We start from the raw sequence: 21,271 nt of genomic DNA, 5'->3' as shown, positions 1-21,271 counted from the left end.
CAGGACTTGGCTGGTATCTGCATTTCCATGCATGACCTTAGCCTCAGAACCTTCTGGCTCCCCTGGAGTGAAAAGCCCAGAAAGATGTGGGCCTTGGGGGTGAGGGCTGTCCGTGTGGAGCTGGCTAAGAGCGCCCATCCCTTCCTTCCATCCCTCTTGCGCCCAAGGTGATGCACATGTTCAAGGGGTGTCGGCGGGAGGACATGGCCCCCCACATCTATGCCGTGGCCCAGACCGCATACAGGGCGATGCTGATGAGCCGTCAGGACCAGTCCATCATCCTCCTGGGCAGTAGTGGCAGTGGCAAGACCACCAGCTGTCAGCATCTGGTGCAATATTTGGCCACCATCGCAGGCACCAGTGGGAATAAGGTGTTTTCTGGTGAGGCAGGGGCAACCGGGGAAACAGAATGGGCTGGAGAGGGGTGTGGGGGTGGAGGCCCCGCCGAGGTGCCAACTCTTCTTCTCCCTGGCCTCTCCGTGTCCACAAAACCCCTCAATCCTCAGCAGCCTGGTCTAAGTCACTGAGCCTTCGGGTGCTGGAGGAGCAGCCATGGGCTGGGCCTCCCATTCTCCCTGGGCCTCTGGAGCCTGTGGCTGGGGGCAAGCTGTCCGTGGCTTTCCTGATGGGCCCTGGGCCTGTCTTCTGCAGTGGACAAGTGGCAGGCTCTGTACACCCTCCTGGAAGCCTTTGGGAACAGCCCCACCATCATGAACGGCAACGCCACCCGCTTCTCCCAGATCCTCTCCCTGGACTTTGACCAAGCTGGCCAGGTGGCCTCAGCCTCCATTCAGGTGAGGGGACACTCAGGGTAGTAAGAGATTGGTTGCCTGATTTCACGCCCTAGAAATCAGACTCCCTCCTGTACCTCATTTTCCTGGGATTCTTCCCTAACGAGATGGACCCTGGGCCTGGCAGGGCTGGCCTGTCAGTAAAGTAAGGCCCAGCTGAGGCTGATTCGCTTCCATGCTAATGAAGTATCTCACCACAAAGTGTCCAGCTCCCCAAGAAGACTGTGCCTGGAGGCTGGGCGGGGTGGCAGGGCCTGTGTTCTTCCCTGGCTCTGGTGTCTGCCCCAGGTTTGACCATGAGGTGAGCACCTGGAGAATCAGATGCAGCCACTCGCTCCCATGGGCCTGGTTCTTTCTGGTGTGGGTGGGAGAAGCTTGACCTGGCACTGCCTCCTTGCCTACATACCCTCTATGCTGTGCCACAGACGATGCTTCTGGAGAAGCTGCGTGTGGCACGACGCCCAGCCGGTGAGGCCACATTCAATATCTTCTACTACCTGCTGGCCTGTGGGGATGGCACCCTCAGGTGAGATGGGACAGAGAGAACGAGGAGGGTGCTCTGGGCTCCCACCCACTGACAGCTCCTGGGCTTTGCCACTTGATTGCATCCCGTGCCGGTTGTTTATTTCGTGCCTGCCATGTGTTAGGCTCTGAGCTAGGCCCTGGGGATGGCGAGATGAATGAGCCATAGGCCCTGCCCAGCGGGAGCTCTCTGGCCCCAGACATGGGGGACCTGGCTATATGTGAGGGGCACCATTGACCCTTCAGCGTTCCCAGGGCCTAGCTAGGATCTGTGCTCCTGGGAAGCCAGATCTGGAGAGGAAAGCACACCGAGATGCAGGTGGTCAGAGGCTTGCCCGCAGTTACACAGCTAGTATCGGGCTAAGCAGGTGTTTGAGTCCACACAGGGGCCAAAAAACCAAGCCTTTTCCAGTGCCCTCCATGCTGGCCTTCCTGCATCCACGTTGGCTCCTCCGCCAGGCTCTTCCCTTTAGACCTTCGGGCTTGCTGTCTGTGTCCACTGAGAAGAGGATAAATGATAAGGCTGAGCAAGCAGCCCAGGCACTATTGTCTTGAGCTCTCCTTGTCACTGAGGGCACGGTCTCAGTCCTGGCTGGACTCACCCTTCAGGCGGTTTCCCTGCTCCCTTCCGGGAGTCTGTCTGGACACTCTCACCAGGGCCTTCTGTGACCTGTCCTAGGGAGGCCAGTGCTCTGGCCTGGTGTCCAGGCCAATTAGGAAAGGCCATAGCAGCTGGCCTGACAGGAGGGCATGATGGGCAGACAGGACTGAGTCTGGAAGCGGAGTCTCTGTCTCCAGCCTGGCAGGGAGATGGACTTGGCATGGGGACCAAGCGCTGTGCTGATACCTCGTTTGTACCCCTAGGACAGAGCTCCACTTGAACCACTTGGCAGAGAACAATGTGTTTGGGATTGTACCACTGGCCAAGGTGAGGGGCCTATGGGGACGGGTTGGCAGCCCTGGGCCTTGGGGCCGGAGAAGCTTGGAATGGCCTGGAGTGCCTCATGGGAATAGCAGGAGCCCAGCCCAGGCTGGGCGGCTCTACTCTAGCTTGGCCGCCCTGATGGTCCAGCAACATGGGAGATACCAGAGGGACAGCCCCTCTGAGATCTGGTGCCAGTGTGCCCATCTGTCGCTGCAGCCTGAGGAGAAGCAGAAGGCGGCTCAGCAGTTCAGCAAGCTCCAGACGGCCATGAAGGTGCTGGGCATCTCCCCCGACGAGCAGAAAGCCTGCTGGCTCATCCTGGCTGCCATCTACCACCTGGGGGCTGCAGGCGCCACCAAAGGTAACGGGCAGTGGATCCCAACAGCCTAGCGGGTCACCTGGGAGAGCTTGTGGGGGCCCAGTCCACTCCCAGTTTGTCCTGGCCCAGCACAGACTCACCTGTTATCAGACACCCCTCTTTGGCTTGTGCCTCTTCCCCGTCCCCTTCATCAGAGCAGAAGTCTCCAAACCCCTGGAGAAGCGTCTCTGCCAAGGATGGCCAGAGGCCCGGACTGAGGTGGCAGTGACCGGGAGCGCTGTGAAGAGCAGGGGGCTTGGGGGTTTGGAGGCTGAGGGGAAAGAGAAGGGCACTAGCTCAGAGCAGTCCCCCTGGAATAACTCTCCTTCTTGTTCCTTTTCTGACAGAGGCCCCCGAGGAGCAAGCGGGTAACTGACCTTGACCCCGTCCTGGGGTGTAGGGGCCACCTTGCCCCCTCTTGGTGCTTGCCCTGGGCTCTCTCTGGGGGCTGGGCTTGTTCTATCATAGCAGAGGACACTGGCCTGGGAGAAGCCCCAGGGTTGAGGGTGGAGAGGGTGCTTACTGGCAGTGGGGCTTCTCAGAGTCCCAGGAATAGCTGTTTCTACCTGTTTTGTGTTCAGATCCTGGAATCTCTCAGGATGCCCTCCATGGGGCTTACGTGGGGAAGGGTGTGTTGCTTCCTGGGGCTTCCCAAGGCCAGTTTTCCCTCAATCTTCCCTTCTCTCCACTGGTTTGGTAGTAGGTGCCTCTTTCTCTTGCATGTCAGGGTAGAGGCCACTAGGGGGCAGCAGGCACCGTGGTATTGAATGGGCTGCAGCTTCAGCATCAGTGCTTGGGGTCTTGTGAAGGGCTGGAGCTTGGTCTGGCTTGGAAGAGCTCCTTTGCCTTCCTCTGAGATTACATTGATGGTCAGGTGCTCTGAGCTCCTCTTCACCCCTTTCTCCTCCAGTTTAGGGAAAGGGATGCTGCTTCTGAACAGCACCTTGGGCATCGGCTTCATCTTCCTCTGGGATATGAAGGGCCCCAGGCTGTCAGCAGGAGTGAGGAACTGCTGGTGGGTGGGAGGGTGGGTGGGTGCATGGAGGAACATGCGTCTGGGTGTTAGGTTCCTTGTGATCCCAGCAGGTTACATCCCTGCCAAAGAGGAAGCAGGCTCTGAGTTAAGGAAGTTGTCTCCACACTTGTAGGTGGGCAGGTGGGTGGCTGTGTGGCTGTGTCTTGAGGAAGTTCTTTCACTCCAAGGAGGTAACAGTGCAGGTTTCCTGTAACCCTACTCAGCGCTGACTGCAGGTGGAGAGCTCTGGGGGCGTCAGTGCGTGGACCTTGTTGAGCAGTGTCTGTTACCTCCTCAGAGCTTCCAGTATTTTCTGGGTTGGGGGGGAGGGTGTGTGCCCATGTATGTGTGATAGAAAGTCTTTGCAGGTCTCTTTCCTTGTGTGTCAGTGTGATCACATCCATAAACGTAATCCTTTGAGGCTGTGAATGTGTGCGTGCGTGTGTGTGTGTGTTTGTGTTTCTGAGTCTGAATGGGGTTGTGTTTTCTCTCCTGCTCATCTTCCCAAAGCCCCACCCCCACGGGCCCTTCCACGGGGCCTGGCAGGCTCAGCTGATGACTGTTTGCTAACATGCTGTTTTTCTTTGCATGCTGCATGCTGGTCCTTTGCCTTACAGAAGCTGCCGAAGGTAAAACCTTGTTTCTTGTTAGCTTTCCCTAATTGCCGCGATTAGACACGTGTTGGCTGAGGCGCGTCTGCCGGCGTGGGCTGTTCCCTCTCCCCTGCAGTTTTTGCTCGCCTCTCCACTGTTGGGCCACAGTGGATGTTTGCGGTCTCCCCTGGCGGATGCATTCGGGAGGGTCCTAATGCGTCCAAGGAAGGGGGAGACACCAGTGCTCTCCTGATACTCCCCCCAAGGCACAGGCAGTTCTTGTGTTCATCCTAGGTGGGCTGGCTCATGCTCTGTCCTTCCCCACGTTGGCGCCTGGAGCCAAGCCCTCTAAAGGGGTTTTTGCAGCCGATTGGGAGCCCTCTGGTGGCCGCAGTGTGGCGTTACCTCCTCTTTTAGGACCTGCTCGTTCTCTCCAACCCCAAGGGACACAGGAAGCACAGGCAGCTGCTGGCTCTCCCTGTTTTGCCTGAAGCCCTGCTGGTGTCATCAGGGCTCGTTTTTTTCCCTCTGGAAGATGCCTGCTCCCTAGTGCTATGGGCGCAAGGGAGCTGAAGGGCACAGTGGTCAGCAAACAGTCTAAGGAGGAAGACCCGCCATGTCAGGTCCTTTTTTCTACCCCATAGCTGGGCGCAGGCAGTTTGCCCGCCACGAGTGGGCCCAGAAGGCTGCGTACCTGCTGGGCTGCAGCCTGGAAGAGCTCTCCTCGGCCATCTTCAAGCACCAGCACCAGGGCGGCACCCTGCAGCGCTCCACCTCCTTCCGCCAGGGCCCCGAGGAGAGCAGCCTGGGGGATGGCACAGGTACCCGAGCCCCTTGGCTGCTGGATGTGATCGGAGGCCTCTTCCTGGGCTCGTTGCCATCTCTGGGGTGGGCAAACTCCTGGGGTGGATAGATGCTCCCATTAGGGGGAGAGGCCCAGCCCCAGGGCCCCATGCTGCCTTGGCCTGGGTGGGTAGGGAGCACACCCAGGTGGGGAGTCCCAGGGACCTGGAGATAGAACTGACCCTCCTGCCCACAGGCCCCAAACTGAGTGCACTGGAGTGCTTGGAGGGCATGGCGTCCGGCCTCTACAGCGAGCTCTTCACGCTTCTCATCTCCCTGGTGAACAGGTGAGTGCCAGGCAGGGCCTAGGAGCTCTCATCTTGCTGCCTTGACAAAGGTGGGGTTGATGCCTTTGTGCTTGTGCGATTGCTGAGGCAGAGCCATCCTCCACCAGCAGGGGGCTCACTGTCCCTGCAGGCAGGAGAGGCCACTCCTCCCCACGGGTCCTGGGCACCTGCACGGGGATATGGATGGGGATGCGGACGGGGTGAGCTACCTGGGCACCGGGGGCACTGCCCTGGGCAGCTCTGACCCAGGCTCTCCCTGTGAAGGGCTCTCAAGTCCAGCCAGCACTCACTCTGCTCTATGATGATTGTGGACACTCCCGGCTTCCAGAACCCTGAGCAGGGTGGGTCGGCCCGCGGGGCCTCCTTTGAGGAGCTGTGCCACAACTACGCCCAGGACCGGCTGCAGAGGCTCTTCCATGAGCGCACCTTTGTGCAGGAGTTGGAAAGATACAAGGAGGTACCACTTGACCTTGCCCCTGCCGCCTGACACCCCCGAGGCTCACCTTCTGGCCTTGGCACCCTCAGTGGTGGGGGGGAGGCATCTGTAGATGCAGCCAGGTACCCCCTTCCCTGCTGGCTGCTCCCTTCCCAGCCCTTTACCCTCTGACATTTATGTCCCCCGGTGGTCTCTGGAGCAGGACGCTTTTCCTGCCCAGGCTACATGCTTTCCTTATGGAGAGTTTGCTCTCCAAGAAGCCGAAGGTGCATTCAGGGTCCCTGGGAGCCCCTCTTTGCCCACCTTCAAGGCACCTGCCTAGGCCCTGTGAACTGCCACCGTGCAGTTCCTGCCTCCACGTGTGTCGGGCCTGGCCTTCCCTGTCTCCTGAGCTGTTGGGATGGTGACTGATTATTTAGCCCCCCTGCCCCCATACAAGGGTGTCCTGGATGGATCTGGAAATCCTACCTCATGTGGAGGTGAGTTGAACGAGCTGGGAAGAATATTTATCTTGGGTGAGAGAAGATTCAGGAGGAAAATGACAGTTGTCTTCAAGTATTTCAAGGATGAGTGTGTGAAATCGAGAGTGGTCTTACTCCACGTAGCCTAATCAGCAGGTGGGAGTAACAGGAGTGTGTACGTGACTTTAGCTCGCTGTGAAAGAGGTTAGGAGAAGGTTAGCTGTCCAAAGACACAACGCGGGGCTTCCCTGGTGGCGCAGTGGTTGAGAGTCCGCCTGCCGATGCAGGGGACACGGGTTCATGCCTCAGTCCGGGAAGATCCCAGATGCCGCGGAGCGGCTGGGCCCGTGAGCCATGGCCGCTGAGCCTGCGCATCCGGAGCCTGCGCTCCGCAATGGGAGAGGCCACAACAGTGAGAGGCCCGCGAACCACACACACACACACAAAAGACACAACGCTGTGCCTTGAGAGGTGGTGAGCATCTGTCAGTCGGGCTGTTGGAGGGGAGCTCCTGCTCGGATGGGACATTGGACTTGCTGACCCCAGCGTCCCCACCTGGCCTGCTCATAGGGCTGCACCCCACACACGGCCCTGTGCTCACTACCTCCCCACCTTCCTAGGAGAACATCGAGCTGGCATTTGACGACTTGGAGCCAGCCACAGATGACTCTGTGGCCGCCGTGGACCAGGCCTCCCATCAGTCCCTGGTAGGAATTCCAGGGAGGGCCTGGGCTGGCCTTTTCTTGCCCTTCCCATTCCTCTCCCTTGGTAGAGCCCTCCCCATATGAGCTGCTGCTGGGTGGGGACACTATGGGTTGGGGGGCCCAGCAGTCAGGCCCAGACACCAAGCGCTTTTGAGCTGTGTGCCCTTTCCCTTGGCTGTCAGCCAGTCTGGCCAGGAAGGTGGCACTTCCTTCTGCCCTGGTGCAGTGGGGAGCACCACCCATGGGTGTCTGAGCTCAGGCCCTGTGCCAGCCGTGCCTCAAGTGTGTCTGCCAGGAGCCCTGTTACCACTTCCTCAGTGGAGGGGGCCTGTGGACCCAGAGGACATAGTCATCCCCTCCCATTGTCCCCAAGGAGAGGACCGGTGCAGCCTAGCAGAGCAGGGTGAGGAGGTGGCATTCACCCAAACACAGAAACAGTACCCAGATATAAAATGCCCACTGAGGGGCTGTGTGGGTGTGAGTCCTCACCCCTCAATCTGGGGATGGGCTTTGTCACCCTTTGGGCAAGCGTCTTGGGCACCTTGCTGCCTGGGGGACTGGCTGCCTGATGAGCACTTGGCATTTGGCAATTGTCTTCAATTAGGGAAGTTGCATAAGGCGCTTTATTGGAGAATTGGCATTTTTGCCAGGTTGCTGATCTCCCTCCTCTGCTTTGAGTCCCACCTCTCTCTCCCTCCTCCCTGCGGGAAGGCCCTGGCCCAGGGGGTGGGGCCCCGGGAGAGTGAGTGTCCCCCTGGGACAAGTGCTTAAAGTGCCCAAGTCCCACATCTCCCCAGGGAAGCTGGCTTTTCTTCCTGACACCTAGGCCCCTGCCAAGGCCTCCCTCGAGAGCCTTTGCCATTCCCAGGAGGTGTGGGAAAGTTGAACGGCTGGCTTAGGAGCAGCAGTGGGTCAGATAGTGTGTTTGGATGGGGCTTGGCCATCCCTTCCCTCCTTTGCTCTCCCCTTTCTGATGGGCCTCGGCATCGGGCAGCTGCACCTCCAGGCACGGGGGCCCCTCGGTGCCCAGCCTGCCACTCACCAGCCAGTGGCTTCTTGCTCATTCCTGCCATACAGCTCCAGCTGCTCGGAGGCCTTAGTTGCCCGTCGGTCCTTGGCCACCTTCTGTGTCCTCCTGGGCAGCACACAGACTCCCTTGGGCAGCTTGGGTCAAAGAGGGAAAAGGGCACTTCTCTTGTCCCCAGTCCCTAGAGGCCAGGCCAGAGTCCTTCTTGCCCAAGGAAGACCTGGGAATTCCATAGAAAAGGCGCCTTCACACCTAGTTGTTTGGCTTGCATGGGGAATTAGACATCAGAATACAGTATTTTCACCTTCTCTTGAAAAACTGCAGGATTTACCAACACTAGGCCAACGTTCTTCCAGGACAGCAGTCGGCTGCTGCTGGGTGGCGGCTGTCCCCTTTGGATGGGGACACCTGCTCTCCGGTCACCCCAGCTCTGCCCATTTTGGCTGCCACAGCCATTAAGTCAACTGTCTTAGGCTTTTGGCACTTGAGTTTATGACCCTGTAGTGACGCCACCTGCAGTGCTCCGAGCCCTCTCTGGGTCCTCCCCTCTCGGGGCGGGGAACCAGGGTTAATCGCAGCTATCTCTTATTGACAGCTTCCTTTGGGCCATGCCCTGTGCTCAGGGCCTTAAAGACCTTATCTCCTTTAACCTGCGTGGGAGGTGATGCCCAGAGAGTGAGGGCAACAGGGGGCTCACCCAAGCCCCCCTGATCTCCAAGGGGTTGAGGATGGAGGAGAGGCTCTGGATGTGAGCTTGCGTCAATAAGAACCCTTCAGTCTTTGGGGACTTAGGACACAGGTCCTACGAATCATATGGTGCCGTGGGCTTCTCTCTCTGATCTCTTTCTGGCCCCTCTTTCTCCTTGCTGGCCACCTGCTCCACAGAATGTCAGCCATGAGGGGCAGGAGCTGTAGCGTGTGTATCTGTGTAACGTGTTTATGGTGTGAGGTCGGGACCACAGGTTCTAGCCCCCTTCACCCAGCTCCATGTGGCACTGCCGGATTTCTTTCCTTCTGCATAGGTCCGCTCGCTGGCCCGCACGGATGAGGCGAAGGGCCTGCTATGGTTGTTGGAAGAGGAGGTGCTGGTGCCAGGGGCCACTGAGGACGCCCTCCTGGAGCGCCTTTTCTCCTACTATGGCCCCCAGGAAGGTGACCGAAAAGGTAGGTGGCACCCCTGGAGGGCAGCGCCTCTGCTTCCTCTCCTGAGAACCCATTTATGTATATATGGGTCCAGTTGGCACTGCCTGGGGGGCTCACTGAGTCCATGGGCTTCTGGGGGACCTGTGCCCTGATGACCTGAACCTTGCTTGCTCCGCCCTCAGGCCAAAGCCCCCTCCTGCGCAGCAGCAAACCGCACCATTTTCTCCTGGGCCACAGCCATGGCACCAACTGGGTGGAGTACAACATGGCTGGCTGGCTGAGCTACACCAAGCAGAACCCGGCCACCCAGAACGCCCCCCGGCTCCTGCAGGACTCCCAGAAGTAAGAACACCACTCCGTCCACCCGCCCTGGTTTTCTCTTCTTGCTGTGTGAGGGTTTCTCTGTAGTGTCTCTGTCAGGTGTGGGACGTGCAGCCCCAGCCCAGATAACCCAGGCCCCTGGCCATGGTGACCTAGGAGCTGGGAAAAGGAACGGCCTCTACTGCTGCCTGAATGTTACTTCTTTCCCTCCTTTACCTCCCCTCCTCTGGCAGAAAAATCATCAGCAACCTGTTTCTGGGCCGGGCGGGCAGCGCCACGGTGCTCTCAGGCTCCATTGCGGGCCTGGAGGGCGGCTCACAGTTGGCGCTGCGCCGGGCCACCAGCATGCGGAAAACCTTCACCACAGGGATGGCGGCTGTCAAGAAGAAGTCCCTGTGCATCCAGATTAAGCTGCAGGTGGTGAGTGTGCCAGTGCAGGCCCTGGGGCACTTCCTGACCGCTGGCAGGTGGCCGGGGCCTTCTGGGCACACTCAGGTCACCAGTGCTCACTCAGCATCCCACTCACCTTGATTGCTGCTGGTGGGGTCCTCTTACAGTGCTACCCGCTGTGCGTTGCCCACCCCGGGCCTAGTACGGGCAGGGTTGTCCAGGCTTAGCACGTCCTGCCCAGACAGCGGTGGGACACCTGCCATCCTGCACAGAGTGGAGATGCTGGCGCCAGTCCCTGGTCTCTTGGCTCGGGCTGTCAGAGCCCACTGAAGGCTGTCCCTTCCCCCTTGGCAGGACGCCCTCATTGACACCATCAAGAAGTCAAAGCTGCATTTCGTGCATTGCTTCCTGCCTGTGGCAGAGGGCTGGGCGGGGGAGCCCCGTTCCGCCCACTCCCGCAGAGTCAGCTGCAGCAGTGAGCTGGACCTGCCCCCGGGAGACCACTGCGAGGCCGGGCTCCTGCAGCTGGACGCGCCCCTGCTCCGCGCCCAGCTTCGAGGCTCCCGCCTGCTTGATGCTGTGCGCATGTACCGCCAAGGTGGGGCCCCTTCCCTCTCAACTCCTACCCCTCCTTCCTAGAGCTGCCCCTGCCCCTCCCCACCTCCCTAACAGGGCCTGTGGGGCTAGAGGGGTGCTGCTCCCCCCCATCTCCGACTGGCCCTAGATCTCTCGTCTCTGCTGCTCCCTCCTCTGGGGGTCTCTCCTTGCATCTCTCCAGCCCAGTGTTTTCCTTTCTCTTTTTCTTGCCAGCCTGCTGGCCATCCTCTCCCTTCCACATTCCAGCCCTCCTCATCCCCTCCCCTCCCCAGCCCACATGCCCTGTTCCCACAGCTCCCTCCTTCCACCTTCCCTGGTTTGGACGGGTCACCTCTGCCCACAGCAGCAGACTCAGTGTCCTCGCGGAGCAACTGCCTCTAAGAGTGGGCCAGCCCTGCAATGAGAAATGAAGTGCTAAATCTTTCTGAAGAACTTAAAATTCCCAAGAAAGGTCAGACAGACCCTTTTTATGGACCCACCTGGACGAGGGGCCAGACAGGACGATAATAACAGTAGTTAACGTCCTTAGAGCATTTACGGTATACCAGACACTATTCTAAACTCGTCCCACACTGTAACTCCTTTAATCCTCCCAACAACTTCACGAGATGTAGGTACTAGTATCATCCCCAGATGAGGTGACTGAGGCTCAGAGAGGTTAAGTGGCTTGCCGAAGGTCACACAGCGCGTGAGTGGCAGGGCAGGATTTGACCTAAACAGACCAGTTTCTGAGTAGGGTTTCGTTGGCCTGAAAAGTTATGAATTGCCAGGTTTCCGCCCTTTTCTCCCTTAGCTAGAAGAGCATGCAGGCTCCCACCGACCCGCAGCCAGGTCCCCTTGAGGCATTCCACAGGGGCACCGTCACTTTTCCTTAGCAGCCAAAGCCAGGAAATGGGCTCCCAGCCCTGCTCTGAATAAATCATCGATCTGTCCCCACGTCTTGATAAGCAGTTGCTGTTTATTATTTCAAAACCAGATTGTTACCGCTCTGAACCAAAATCAATGTGCTTTACTCAGACAAGCAGATCGATGAGGCCAGCCGCAGCAGACCCTCTCTCCTCCCCCAGCCCCCAGCCACCATCAATGGCGCTGATGATTAATTAAGATGCCAGGCGTCCGGACCTGCTATCCCGGCCCATCCATTTAATTGCAATTCAGATACGATCAATAGCTCACTTTGTCTTAGCCCCTCAGTGGCCCCCGCCTCCTGTTTCAATCATCAGGCACATGCATCAGCCCCATCTCGCAGTTGGAGGGCTTCCCAGAGCCAGCTAGGCCACCGAGGTGGAGCGAGCCCTCGACGGGCTGTCAGGAGCCTGGGTTTGGAGTCCAGCTCTGCCTGCAGCCGCAGCCTTTGTGACCCTGAGCAAGCCAGTCACTCCCCGTCTCAGGCCTCAGTTTCCACGTCTGGAGGCTGAGTTATATCCGGTCTAAGACCTCTTTTTGGTTTGAAATTCTGTGATTCCATAGGAGTGGGTCTCTTGATCCACTGCCGTGGGCTCTGGTGTCGTCGGGGTGCCTCAGGGTAACCTCTCGCTGGCCACAATCCTGACCTTGCCCCAGCCTCGAGCCCCCACAATAGGGAATCTCTGTTAGAGGTAACACTCTTTAGGGAAAGGGAATCTACAAGCCTTTTTGGTCACCTTGGGCCTAGGGCCCAAGGTCAGGAAGGGGGCAGGAAGGGAGCCCTTTCTGAACACCCACCAAGTGAGCCAAGCTGTGCTTTCTACACATTTTCCCATTTAAGCACCATGACTACCATGCGGGGTAAGTGGTAGGGCCCCCATTTACAGATGAGGAAACCGAGACTCAGGTTGAGTGACTGGTCCAAGGTCACATGATAGCAAGAGCCAGGACAGGATTCCAACCCTAAGCCCTTGTACTTCTCCTCTCTGCTATTCTCTAATGCCCTATTTTCTTTTTTTTTTTTCTTTCTTATTAAGTCCTCAAAACATCCTTCTCTGGGTTATCACGGAGTCATAGACCTGGAGGCTAGAAAGCATCTTAGGGGTCATCCAGGCTCTTATCTCCATGGCATTCCTTCCAGGTGGTCAGCCATCCCCCGTTTGCATCCTCACTGACAAGGAAGTTGCTTCCTTCTAAAAGAACCTGTTCCCTGTTTAATCCCTGCAGTCCCAGCATGGGGCAGCCTGGTTGTCCTCCCACCTCCTGTCCGTCGCCCCTGCCTCCTTCCTCTCCACTCTCCTTTCCCGGGGCGACCTCGACCGCGGGCTCTCCTCCCCCGGCAGTCTTTTCCCTTTCAGATGACTCTGCCTGGGCATCAGTGGTTGTTGGGGGCTCTGGGAGCAGGCGAGGCTGACGGGCCTGGCTCCGGGCCGCTCTCTCCCTAGGTTACCCTGACCACATGGTGTTTTCTGAGTTCCGCCGCCGCTTCGACGTCCTGGCCCCGCACCTGACCAAGAAACACGGGCGCAACTACATTGTGGTGGATGAAAAGCGGGTAGGTCTGGGTCCCCACGGCCCCGCCAGACCCTCCTCCCTCTGCTCAGACCCCTCCAGGCAGCTGCCCTTCCTCCCCTAGAGAGAGAGCCAGGCTGGCTCTGGCTCAGGTGCCTGGTTTTGTTTGGCCAACCAGGGCCAGGCCAGGGACACATGGCAGCCAGGCTATGGCGGTGCGGTGAGGGGAAGGCAGCCCGGGGCACGGATGGACTGTAGGAATCACAGAAGAGCCACCCCCTTTAAAGGCCCGAGCTGAGGGTGTCTGCTGTCTGGTGAGCCAGACAATCACCCAAGAGCCTCCCAGGTGGCAGATTAGAACTAGTGTTTTGAGTGCCCCACAGGTAGCACCCAGGCCCCTCAACCTTGACCTCCACACCAGGGCCTAGTTCCTTCAGCAGGAAGCTGTCCAGGGGAGGGGCAGGCATCCCTCCTTGGAGGAAGATTGATGTGGCAACACCTTCCTGGTGCCAGGGTGAGCCTAAGGCTCCCAGGGCAGGCCCCTTGTCAGCCAGGTTGGTGAATTCCTGGCTGTGTGAAGGGATGGCTCCCTGCCGTTCTCGGCTGTCACCTTGACCCCCAGAGGCAACTCCTCAGAGAGCCAAAGGGCTCCTTGAGCCAGGAACCCTCCTGCACTGTGCTCTGGCCTCAGGCACTCAGCCTGACTCAGAAGGCATCTCAGGCCTTAGGACGGCTCTCCTCAAAGAGAGACTGCTGTGCAGAACAGGGCAGGAAGCCGCCTGCCTTCTGCTGCCCCCCGAGTCACAGACCCACACTGATGGAGGCCTCAGAGACCTTCTCCCTACCCTCTCCATCCGGGACCTGCCAGTGTCCAGGGTGACCTTGGTGTGGCTCTAGATGACCCAGCCACACCCCCTTCTCTCTCACCCTTGACCTCCATTCCCGCCTCCCCTTCATGGTTACACCCAGCGCCTCATCATCCCTGGAAATTCTCCGCTCCTGAACTCTCTCACCACAGCCTCCTACCTGTGACCCCATCTGACCCCTTTCTTCCTCTCAGGACACCTGCTCTATGACTCCATCAACACCGCTCATTTCTGGACCCCACTCGGTCATTCCCTTCTGACTTCACTTCCTTTTCCTCTCAAGTCTCGACGCCGTGGTCCAGCCCTCCGGTCACTCGGCCTTCATCACCCTCAGCTCTCCTGAGCCTCCCATAGCACCTTCCCTGCTCAATCCCAGCCCTGAAGGGCCACCTTTGGGCGTCTGCTCTCCTCAGCTTGGGGCTCCCAAAGGGCTGTGGGAGAAATTTATACAACTGCGGGGACTTGAATTCCTATAGGTTCACGGTCTCCAGGCTCACTGGACCCTTGGGCCCCATTTTCCACGTGCTCCATCCTTACCTGGCCCCTGTTCCGAGCTCCTTCTCTGCTATTCCATTCTCCGTCTTTCTCCTCAAATCCTCCCCCACTGCACCTTCCCAGCAGTCGACCTTGCCTCCAAACGCTAATAAAATCGGGGCTCCAACTTCCTCCTGCCTGTGTACACTCCTCTCCAGGTGCCTCCTTCTTCCCCAGCGCTCCTGTCTGGGTGGGACAGGTGTCCTCCCTCCCCTCGTCCAGTCCCTTCTTCCCGTGCTTCGGAACCCATTCCCTTTGGCCTCTCTGGAGACCTGCTCCATCAGCGATACGTCTTCTCTCTCTCTCCTGTTCTTCCGGCCTCTCCTTCTCTGCCGGCTCTTCTCTCAGTGGAGAAACGTTCCACAGACGTTACGTTCGGAAAGGAGCCTTCCGGGCTTCCCTGGTGGCGCAGTGGTTGAGAGTCCGCCTGCCGATGCAGGGCACACGGGTTCGTGCCCCGGTCCGGGAAGATCCCACATGCCGTGGAGCGGCTGGGCCCGTGAGCCATGGCCGCTGAGCCTGCGTGTCCGGAGCCTGTGCTCCGCAACGGGAGAGGCCACAACAGTGAGAGGCCCGCGTACCGCAAAAAAAAAAAAAAAAAAGAAAGGAGCCTTCCATCAACCCTCCCTCGTGCCCTGCACCATCGACACTTAGTTTCCTCTTGCTGCCCCTGCTCCACTGCCATTCATTCCTCCACCGGTAGCTGCCTGGTTGCCACCCCTGACACCTGGGACTGGTCTTGTCCTCCCAAGCCCTCCATGTTGCCAGAGCTAATGGGCACTTTTCTGTGCTTCTTGCCAGCGTGTGACTGTTGACAGCTCTGTTCTTTTTGAAACATTCTCTGCTCAGCCTCTTTGATGCCGCTCCTGGTTTTCCCCTTGTCTCTCTGTTCTTTCCTTCTCAGTCCCTCTAAGCTTCCCTTCTTTCACATGCCCCTGAAGTAAAGGTCTCTCTCTTCTTTAAGACTCCCTCCTTGGCCGTTATCTGTTTTCTGTCCTACACCCTCTTCCTGGGCAACCTCATTCACGCCCATCACTTCAACTACCGCATATATATTGATGACTCCCAGATCAATGCCTCTAGCCCGGGCCTCTCTCCCACTCCAGACGTGCATTTCTATCTAGCTGCTTTCTGGGCTGCTCTACCTGTACGCCTTTATAGTACCTCAAACTCAGCACGCCCACACCAAACTGATTATATCTCCTCCCAAACCTATTCTTTCTCTTGTATTGCCTACCTTGGAGAATGGCACCAGTAACTAATTACCACACAAGTCAGAAACCTCCATGCGTCCCTAGCTTCCTCCCTCTCGTCTAACCCTCCCCCGCATCGGGCAAGGCTTCATCTCCTTAAGGCCTCTCGCATCTCCCCCTCCTCTCCTCCCTTTGGGTCAGGCTCTAGCCTTCTCTCCTGTGGATTCCTGCCTAAGGGGTCCATGCATCCTCCACTCATGTGCCGGTGGGATTTCTATCAAGAGCAACTCTGACCATGCCCCTCCCCGAGAGAACCGTCCAGGGGCTCTCGGAGCGCACAGGCTCACGTGCTTTGGCCCCTGCCCACCTATCTACTTGCCCCTTAACTGCTGCCCTCCCCACTCTCCAGTTATACTGAACTACTTGGAGTTTCCTCGGTGCTCCCTGCTGTGTTATGCTTTCAGGCCTTTGCGCATGCTAGTCCCTCTGCCTGAGATGCCCTCACCCCTACTTTGGCTAATTCTTACTTGTATCTAAAGACGGCACAAGCAACACCTCCTCCGGGTGCCTTCCACAGCTCCCTTGTCTGGCTTAGATGCCTCCTCCTCTGTGTACTTCACCAATTTTCTTGTCTCGCTCCCCAACAAGAGAGCGTGTTCCTCTTGCAGTCATCTTTATATCCCCGGAATCCAGCACGGGGCCTGACGCTGCGGAAGCCACCGAACGTGCTCGCTGAATAAAGAGCGGACCGAACGGAGGACGGGAAGGGCTGAGTGACTGGGCGGAGCCCTGCGTGGAGGTGGGGAGTCCCCGGGTGGTCTCCCTGACGGAGGCGTCTCTCTGTAGGCGGTGGAGGAGCTGCTGGAGTCCTTGGACCTGGAACAGAGCAGCTGCTGCATGGGCCTGAGCCGGGTGAGCTGTCCCTGCAGGAAGGCGGCCGCCCTCACTCTCTGGTCACACTTGTCCACATGGCTGCCCCTCCCCTCCTGCTCTCCCTGCTCAGTCCAACTCCAGGAGTCTCCTGGGGCCCCTGCTGGGTCTTGCCCCCGCCAGCCCCCTTCCCCACCACAGCCACGCTGGGGCTGCCTTTCCTCTCAAGCTGCCCCCTTCAGGGCTGGGGGCCAGGAAGTAAAATACTCCAGCTGCAGCGAACTTGACTCTCCCTCCCTCTGAATGACTGGCTTGTCCAGTGCGAGGAACACCTCCGTGATGTCAGGACGGAGTGGGTCAGAAGGTGGCCCGGAATTGGCCTGAGTCCTGGTGTGGGGAATGGGGAAGACGGAAGGGAGAGCTGGGAGAGGCAGGAAGGCAGAGCCTCCTTGGGTGAGTCGTCTGGGGCTGCCAGGGTCCCAGAGAGCAAGCAGGGCTTGGTGAGGCTGTGCCACCACCGCCCGTCCACAGGCCGAATTCCTCACCTGAATGGAACGCTGTGCATAAAAGGCAGGCACACCCGGCCCCAGGTGCCAGTCTGCCGCGTCGCTCCACACCAAAGGGCCAGCCGAGCGTCCCTCCCGCGGGGCAGGGAACCTGGGCAGCCCTGTCTCCCGAGACTGGGAGGCTTGACAGGTGGCATCCACGTTTGTGCTTCAAGGGCCAAGGTGGGACGGAGAGCAGTGGGGAGCCACCGGGAGGGTTCTGGACTGCCTATCTGTCAGCAGAGAGGGAGGGAACTCGTGGGAGTATGAGGTGGAGGGGGGTGCTCGCAAAAAAGTCCTGCGTATTGCTTGTCAGCTCTGTTCTCCCTGCCTTCTGAGTCATGGTTTTGGTCCCTCGGCCCCCGCCCTCACTGGGGATCCGTTTCCTGTCCCCTGCCTCTATCTTTGTCTGTGCTGTCCCTGGTTTCTCCTTTTCCTTTGGGCTGTGGCTGTCCCTGCTGGTCTCTATTCCTTGGTTTCAGATCCTGTTGTTTTCTGCTTCTTTCCTTGTTCTCTGTGCCTCCTGTGGTCCCACCCTCTTTCCGTGTCATCTTTCTGGTTTTGGTCTCTGCCGTTGTGTGGCTCACCTTCTTGCTCTCCTCCTCCCCACCTGTCTCTAAGCTCAGGAGCGGCCAGCTGAGCTTCCTCCCTGGGAAGCCTGCAGTCAGATTTTTCACTGCAGCCTCTTGCTCTCTCCCTGGGTGGGCTCCTGTCAACTCTGGCAGGCTGAGCCACTGCTGGCTGGCCTTGGGGCTGGCACCTCCTCCAAGGTATGTCTTGGGTAGAAGAAGGCCTGTACAGACTGGTCCTCTTCCCAGCTGCCATCTCCGACTCTCTGCATCATCCCAGGTGCCTGGCTGAAACAGGAGAAACCCAGGGCCCACTCACGCTCAGAGCAGAATTAGGGGCAAAGTCAGATGTTTGCTGACATCTGGTTTGGGAGAGAAGTTTCAGCGCTTCTGGGATGTGGTTAGTACTGGCTGGTGAGTGAGGATTCCCTGTGTGTTTGTCCCATTGCTTCAGAGGAAAGGGGGTTTCAACCTGAGCCCACAGGACCCTGAGGGTTCAGGCAAGGAAGTTTGGGTGTCTGAGAGCCTCCTGATGTTTGTAAAATGTGTATGGATAGGTGTGTTTCACGGGGAGAGATGGCCCTGAGATGTCACCTAATACTCAAAAAGACTTAACCCCACAAACATACAGCGTTTAAGAGAGGTTTGAGGCTCACTGCTCTAGACTGTAGACCATCCTTTCGCTTCTCGGTGTGTTTCTGGGCCTTTTTCCATCCCCCTCCCTGATACCTCACTTCTGCCTAGTCAGACTGACACTAGCGTGTTGGCCCACCCTCTCGGGAGACTTGGGTCTCTCACACCCCCTGTGGAATCTCAGGCTCACACATTGTGGGAAACGGAGGCTCAGGTAGGGCTCGAGACCCACGGGAGATCCCAGGCGCTCAGCCCCGCGTGTTGCAGAGGGCTGAGCTGGCTTTCTCCCAGGCCAGCCTCGGGGAACTAGGTTCCTGCCAGAGGCAAAGCTTTCTCAGCAGAAAGTGCGGGCTGTCTCCCCACTTCTTCCCTGGGGGGAGGCCTGGGGACACCATGTCTATTGGTTCTGAATGTTTCCCGCGGAGTTCACATCTTCTCTTTGCCCCACAAAAGGGAATTTTCTGTCTTCTGGGCGAGGTGGAGGTGGTGTATACCTAGATGGCCTTTGCCCTCTGCAAGGATACTAGTCTTTTTTTCACCTGACGATTCCCCCTCTTCTTCTTCTCTTAGCACAGAACATTTTACCCAGTCCCAGCTCAGGGCACCGAAGAGTGAGAGGAAAGGCTGGGTGTGGGGACATCCAGCTGGTTCCTCTCACGCCTGCCTTCCAGCCCCCAAACCCGTGTGACAGGTCCCTCGCCTGGGCCAACCCTCACCCACCCCACTGGCTCTTTCACGAGATGAAACCTGGGTGTGGGGGCAGGGTGTTGGCACATGAAAGAGGAGACAGTCCGACATGAAATGGAGCCTGGAGGATGCAGAGGAGGGGCCCCCTCCCCGGCCTCCCCCTCCTCTGCACACTGCATCCTGGGCCTTTTCCTTCTTAAACACATACACCACCATCCGCCTGATCGCAGGCAGCTGGAGGCCAGAGGCGGCTGGAGCCTGTGGCTGGGCCTGCAGTGGCCGTGGGTACAGGGGCGTGGGCAGTGCTGCTGGCAGCCCTGGGGGAAGAGGCCAGCATAGGTGTTGCTGAGGGGCATCTCCCTATATGACCGGCCGCCGCCTCACGTCCTTCTTGTCCCAGATACCTTCCCTCCGGCCTCCCTCTCCTTTCATCTCTTTCCCACCTTGCTCCTCCCCTTCCAAAGCCTCCCCAGCCCCCAGCCCCCAGCCTGGCCCTCCTCCCTCAGCCTCTTGCTTCCTCCCTCCTTGTAGACCCCGGGGTTTTCAGGCTCTTACCAGGCCAAGGGCCACGCTCTGAGCCTGCTGGCTTTCTGTGCCAGCTGCTTGTTCCTCCGCCGGGTTGCCCCCAGCCCAGGCTCCCACCTTCACCTGGCCCGCTTCTCCACAGGTGTTCTTCCGGGCAGGCACACTGGCACGGCTGGAGGAGCAGCGGGATGAACAAACCAGCAGGAACCTGACCCTGTTCCAGGCAGCCTGCAGGGGCTACCTGGCCCGTCAGCACTTCAAGAAGAAAAAGGTGCTGCTCCAGGGACATCCCCGTCCCACTCCTCAGCCTAGATGGGCAGAGCTGAGCTCCTGGGGGGGGGGGGCTGAGGGGGGAGGGACACTCAAGGGAACGTGCGGGCCAGGAGGCTGGTCGTGGGGCTATGAGTTATCGTTATCTAGGGGAGAAGAGGCTGGACGTCCCAGGGGCAGCATGCCCTGGGCCAGGGCAGGGGATGGACAGCTCCCGGTGCCAGCAAGAGTGCTCGTGTACCCAGCAATGGGGCTGTGTGGCCTGGTCCGAGGGCTAGGGTGGTGGGGAGCAGGGCCCGGGCAAAGGTGGGCTCTGGATCATAGGCTGCTCCGTGAAGATTAAGGAGCTGTGTCAGCGACTCCTTTTCTTATTAGCAAGTCCATAAAACAGCCAGTACCGCCGACTCCTGTGTTTCAGCAAGATTAGGTTTTATAGCACATCTAGGCCAGGGTGCTGGAAATAATCAGGCAGCAAATAAAGCAGACGAAATTATTCCTAATGATGGCGGAGCATTTAGCGCCCAGTGCGGTGCTCCCAGGGCCGGGCTGTCTGCCTCCCACTCTCTAAGGGACGGAGGGAGGCTGGGGGCAAGGGGTGGCTTAGAGAGCGTTTGATTCGGGGTCAGGTGGCCTGAGGAGCAGCCCAGCAGCTGAGCTGGTGGTGGGGAGGGTCCTGGTGGGCTAAGGGCTGAGAGCCTTCTATGTGCCACGCCCCACCCCAACTTAGATCCAAGACCTGGCCATTCGCTGTGTGCAGAAGAACATCAAGAAGAACAAAGGGGTGAAGGACTGGCCCTGGTGGAAGCTTTTCACCACAGTGCGACCCCTCATTGAGGTACAGCTGTCGGAGGAGCAGATCCGGAACAAAGACGTACGTAACAGCCTGGGAAGGCCACGCTGCCGGGAGGGAAGGGCTGTGGTTGATCCACGTGGGCAAGAGTTTTGCCAGCTTGTCTTGGGCTCCCAAGTGCTCCTTCGTTTAGTCCAGGGAACTGGTATCCTTGAACTATGCCCAGCAAACAGAAGGCATCCCTCTGGGGTGCTGGCTGAGCCCCTGGGTATCCTCTTAGGATGAGACCTCAAGCATCCTCAGCATATGGGGAAGGGTCTAGGAATGGAGCCCCAGGGAGGCAGTGGCTTCCAGCTCCCTTGTGTCCCGGCCCGAGCTTCACCAGCTTCATTCACCCCAAGGGTGCAGCTCCTGGGCCCCAACAACTCCCAGTGCCTCTGGCTCACTTTGCCCGCCTTACTGCACCCTAGGAAGAGATCCAGCAGCTGAGGAGCAAGCTTGAGAAGGTGGAGAAGGAGCGGAACGAGCTGCGGCTCAGCAGTGACCGGCTGGAGACCCGGGTGAGTGCCTCCCAGCAGCAGACAGACTGGCCCACCTCCGCAGGGCGCCCAGCCCAGGAGGCCCCCCACTGCTGTTCCAGCTGAGTGAGGCAGGCAGTTCAACTGGTGGCGACTCCCTCCCCCAACCCCAGATCTCAGAGCTGACATCGGAGCTGACGGATGAACGTAACACGGGAGAGTCCGCCTCCCAGCTGCTGGACGCGGAGACCGCCGAGAGGCTCCGGGCTGAGAAGGAGATGAAGGAGCTGCAGGTAAGGGCAGGACCACGCTAGCGGCTGCCGCACTCTAGTGCCCACTGCTCCCCCAATGATAGGTGGCACCTCTGCCACCAGCCCAGCACCCCTGTCTGCCCCGGGTAAGCTTATGACTGTGGTCTCGGTGGTTCAGGGGCGCGGGTG

At 58.8% G+C, this 21,271-nt stretch overlaps 1 protein-coding gene across 13 annotated transcripts in view; it reads left to right on the top strand.

Moving 5' to 3' along the window:
* The window catches only part of MYO18A (myosin XVIIIA), a 96,644-nt gene that overhangs the window by 51,749 nt on the left and 23,624 nt on the right, over nucleotides 1-21,271 (top strand). For all 13 annotated transcript variants that reach the window (XM_081220028.1, XM_081220026.1, XM_081220025.1 and 10 more), the window contains 19 exons: nucleotides 168-381; nucleotides 652-794; nucleotides 1,217-1,317; nucleotides 2,178-2,241; nucleotides 2,455-2,599; nucleotides 4,849-5,025; nucleotides 5,244-5,334; nucleotides 5,599-5,791; nucleotides 6,852-6,938; nucleotides 8,985-9,126; nucleotides 9,288-9,447; nucleotides 9,660-9,846; nucleotides 10,171-10,414; nucleotides 12,765-12,874; nucleotides 16,271-16,336; nucleotides 19,396-19,524; nucleotides 20,251-20,394; nucleotides 20,784-20,873; nucleotides 21,005-21,124. In XM_081220028.1, coding sequence (XP_081076154.1) covers nucleotides 168-381; nucleotides 652-794; nucleotides 1,217-1,317; nucleotides 2,178-2,241; nucleotides 2,455-2,599; nucleotides 4,849-5,025; nucleotides 5,244-5,334; nucleotides 5,599-5,791; nucleotides 6,852-6,938; nucleotides 8,985-9,126; nucleotides 9,288-9,447; nucleotides 9,660-9,846; nucleotides 10,171-10,414; nucleotides 12,765-12,874; nucleotides 16,271-16,336; nucleotides 19,396-19,524; nucleotides 20,251-20,394; nucleotides 20,784-20,873; nucleotides 21,005-21,124 — 2,607 coding nt within the window. The remainder of the gene's footprint in view (nucleotides 1-167; nucleotides 382-651; nucleotides 795-1,216; nucleotides 1,318-2,177; nucleotides 2,242-2,454; nucleotides 2,600-4,848; nucleotides 5,026-5,243; nucleotides 5,335-5,598; nucleotides 5,792-6,851; nucleotides 6,939-8,984; nucleotides 9,127-9,287; nucleotides 9,448-9,659; nucleotides 9,847-10,170; nucleotides 10,415-12,764; nucleotides 12,875-16,270; nucleotides 16,337-19,395; nucleotides 19,525-20,250; nucleotides 20,395-20,783; nucleotides 20,874-21,004; nucleotides 21,125-21,271) is intronic.

Source organism: Mesoplodon bidens (genome assembly GCF_964165515.1).
Source record: "Mesoplodon bidens genome assembly, chromosome: 19".
Lineage (NCBI taxonomy): Eukaryota > Metazoa > Chordata > Mammalia > Artiodactyla > Ziphiidae > Mesoplodon > Mesoplodon bidens.
This window is presented reverse-complemented; position numbering and strand designations above follow the sequence as displayed.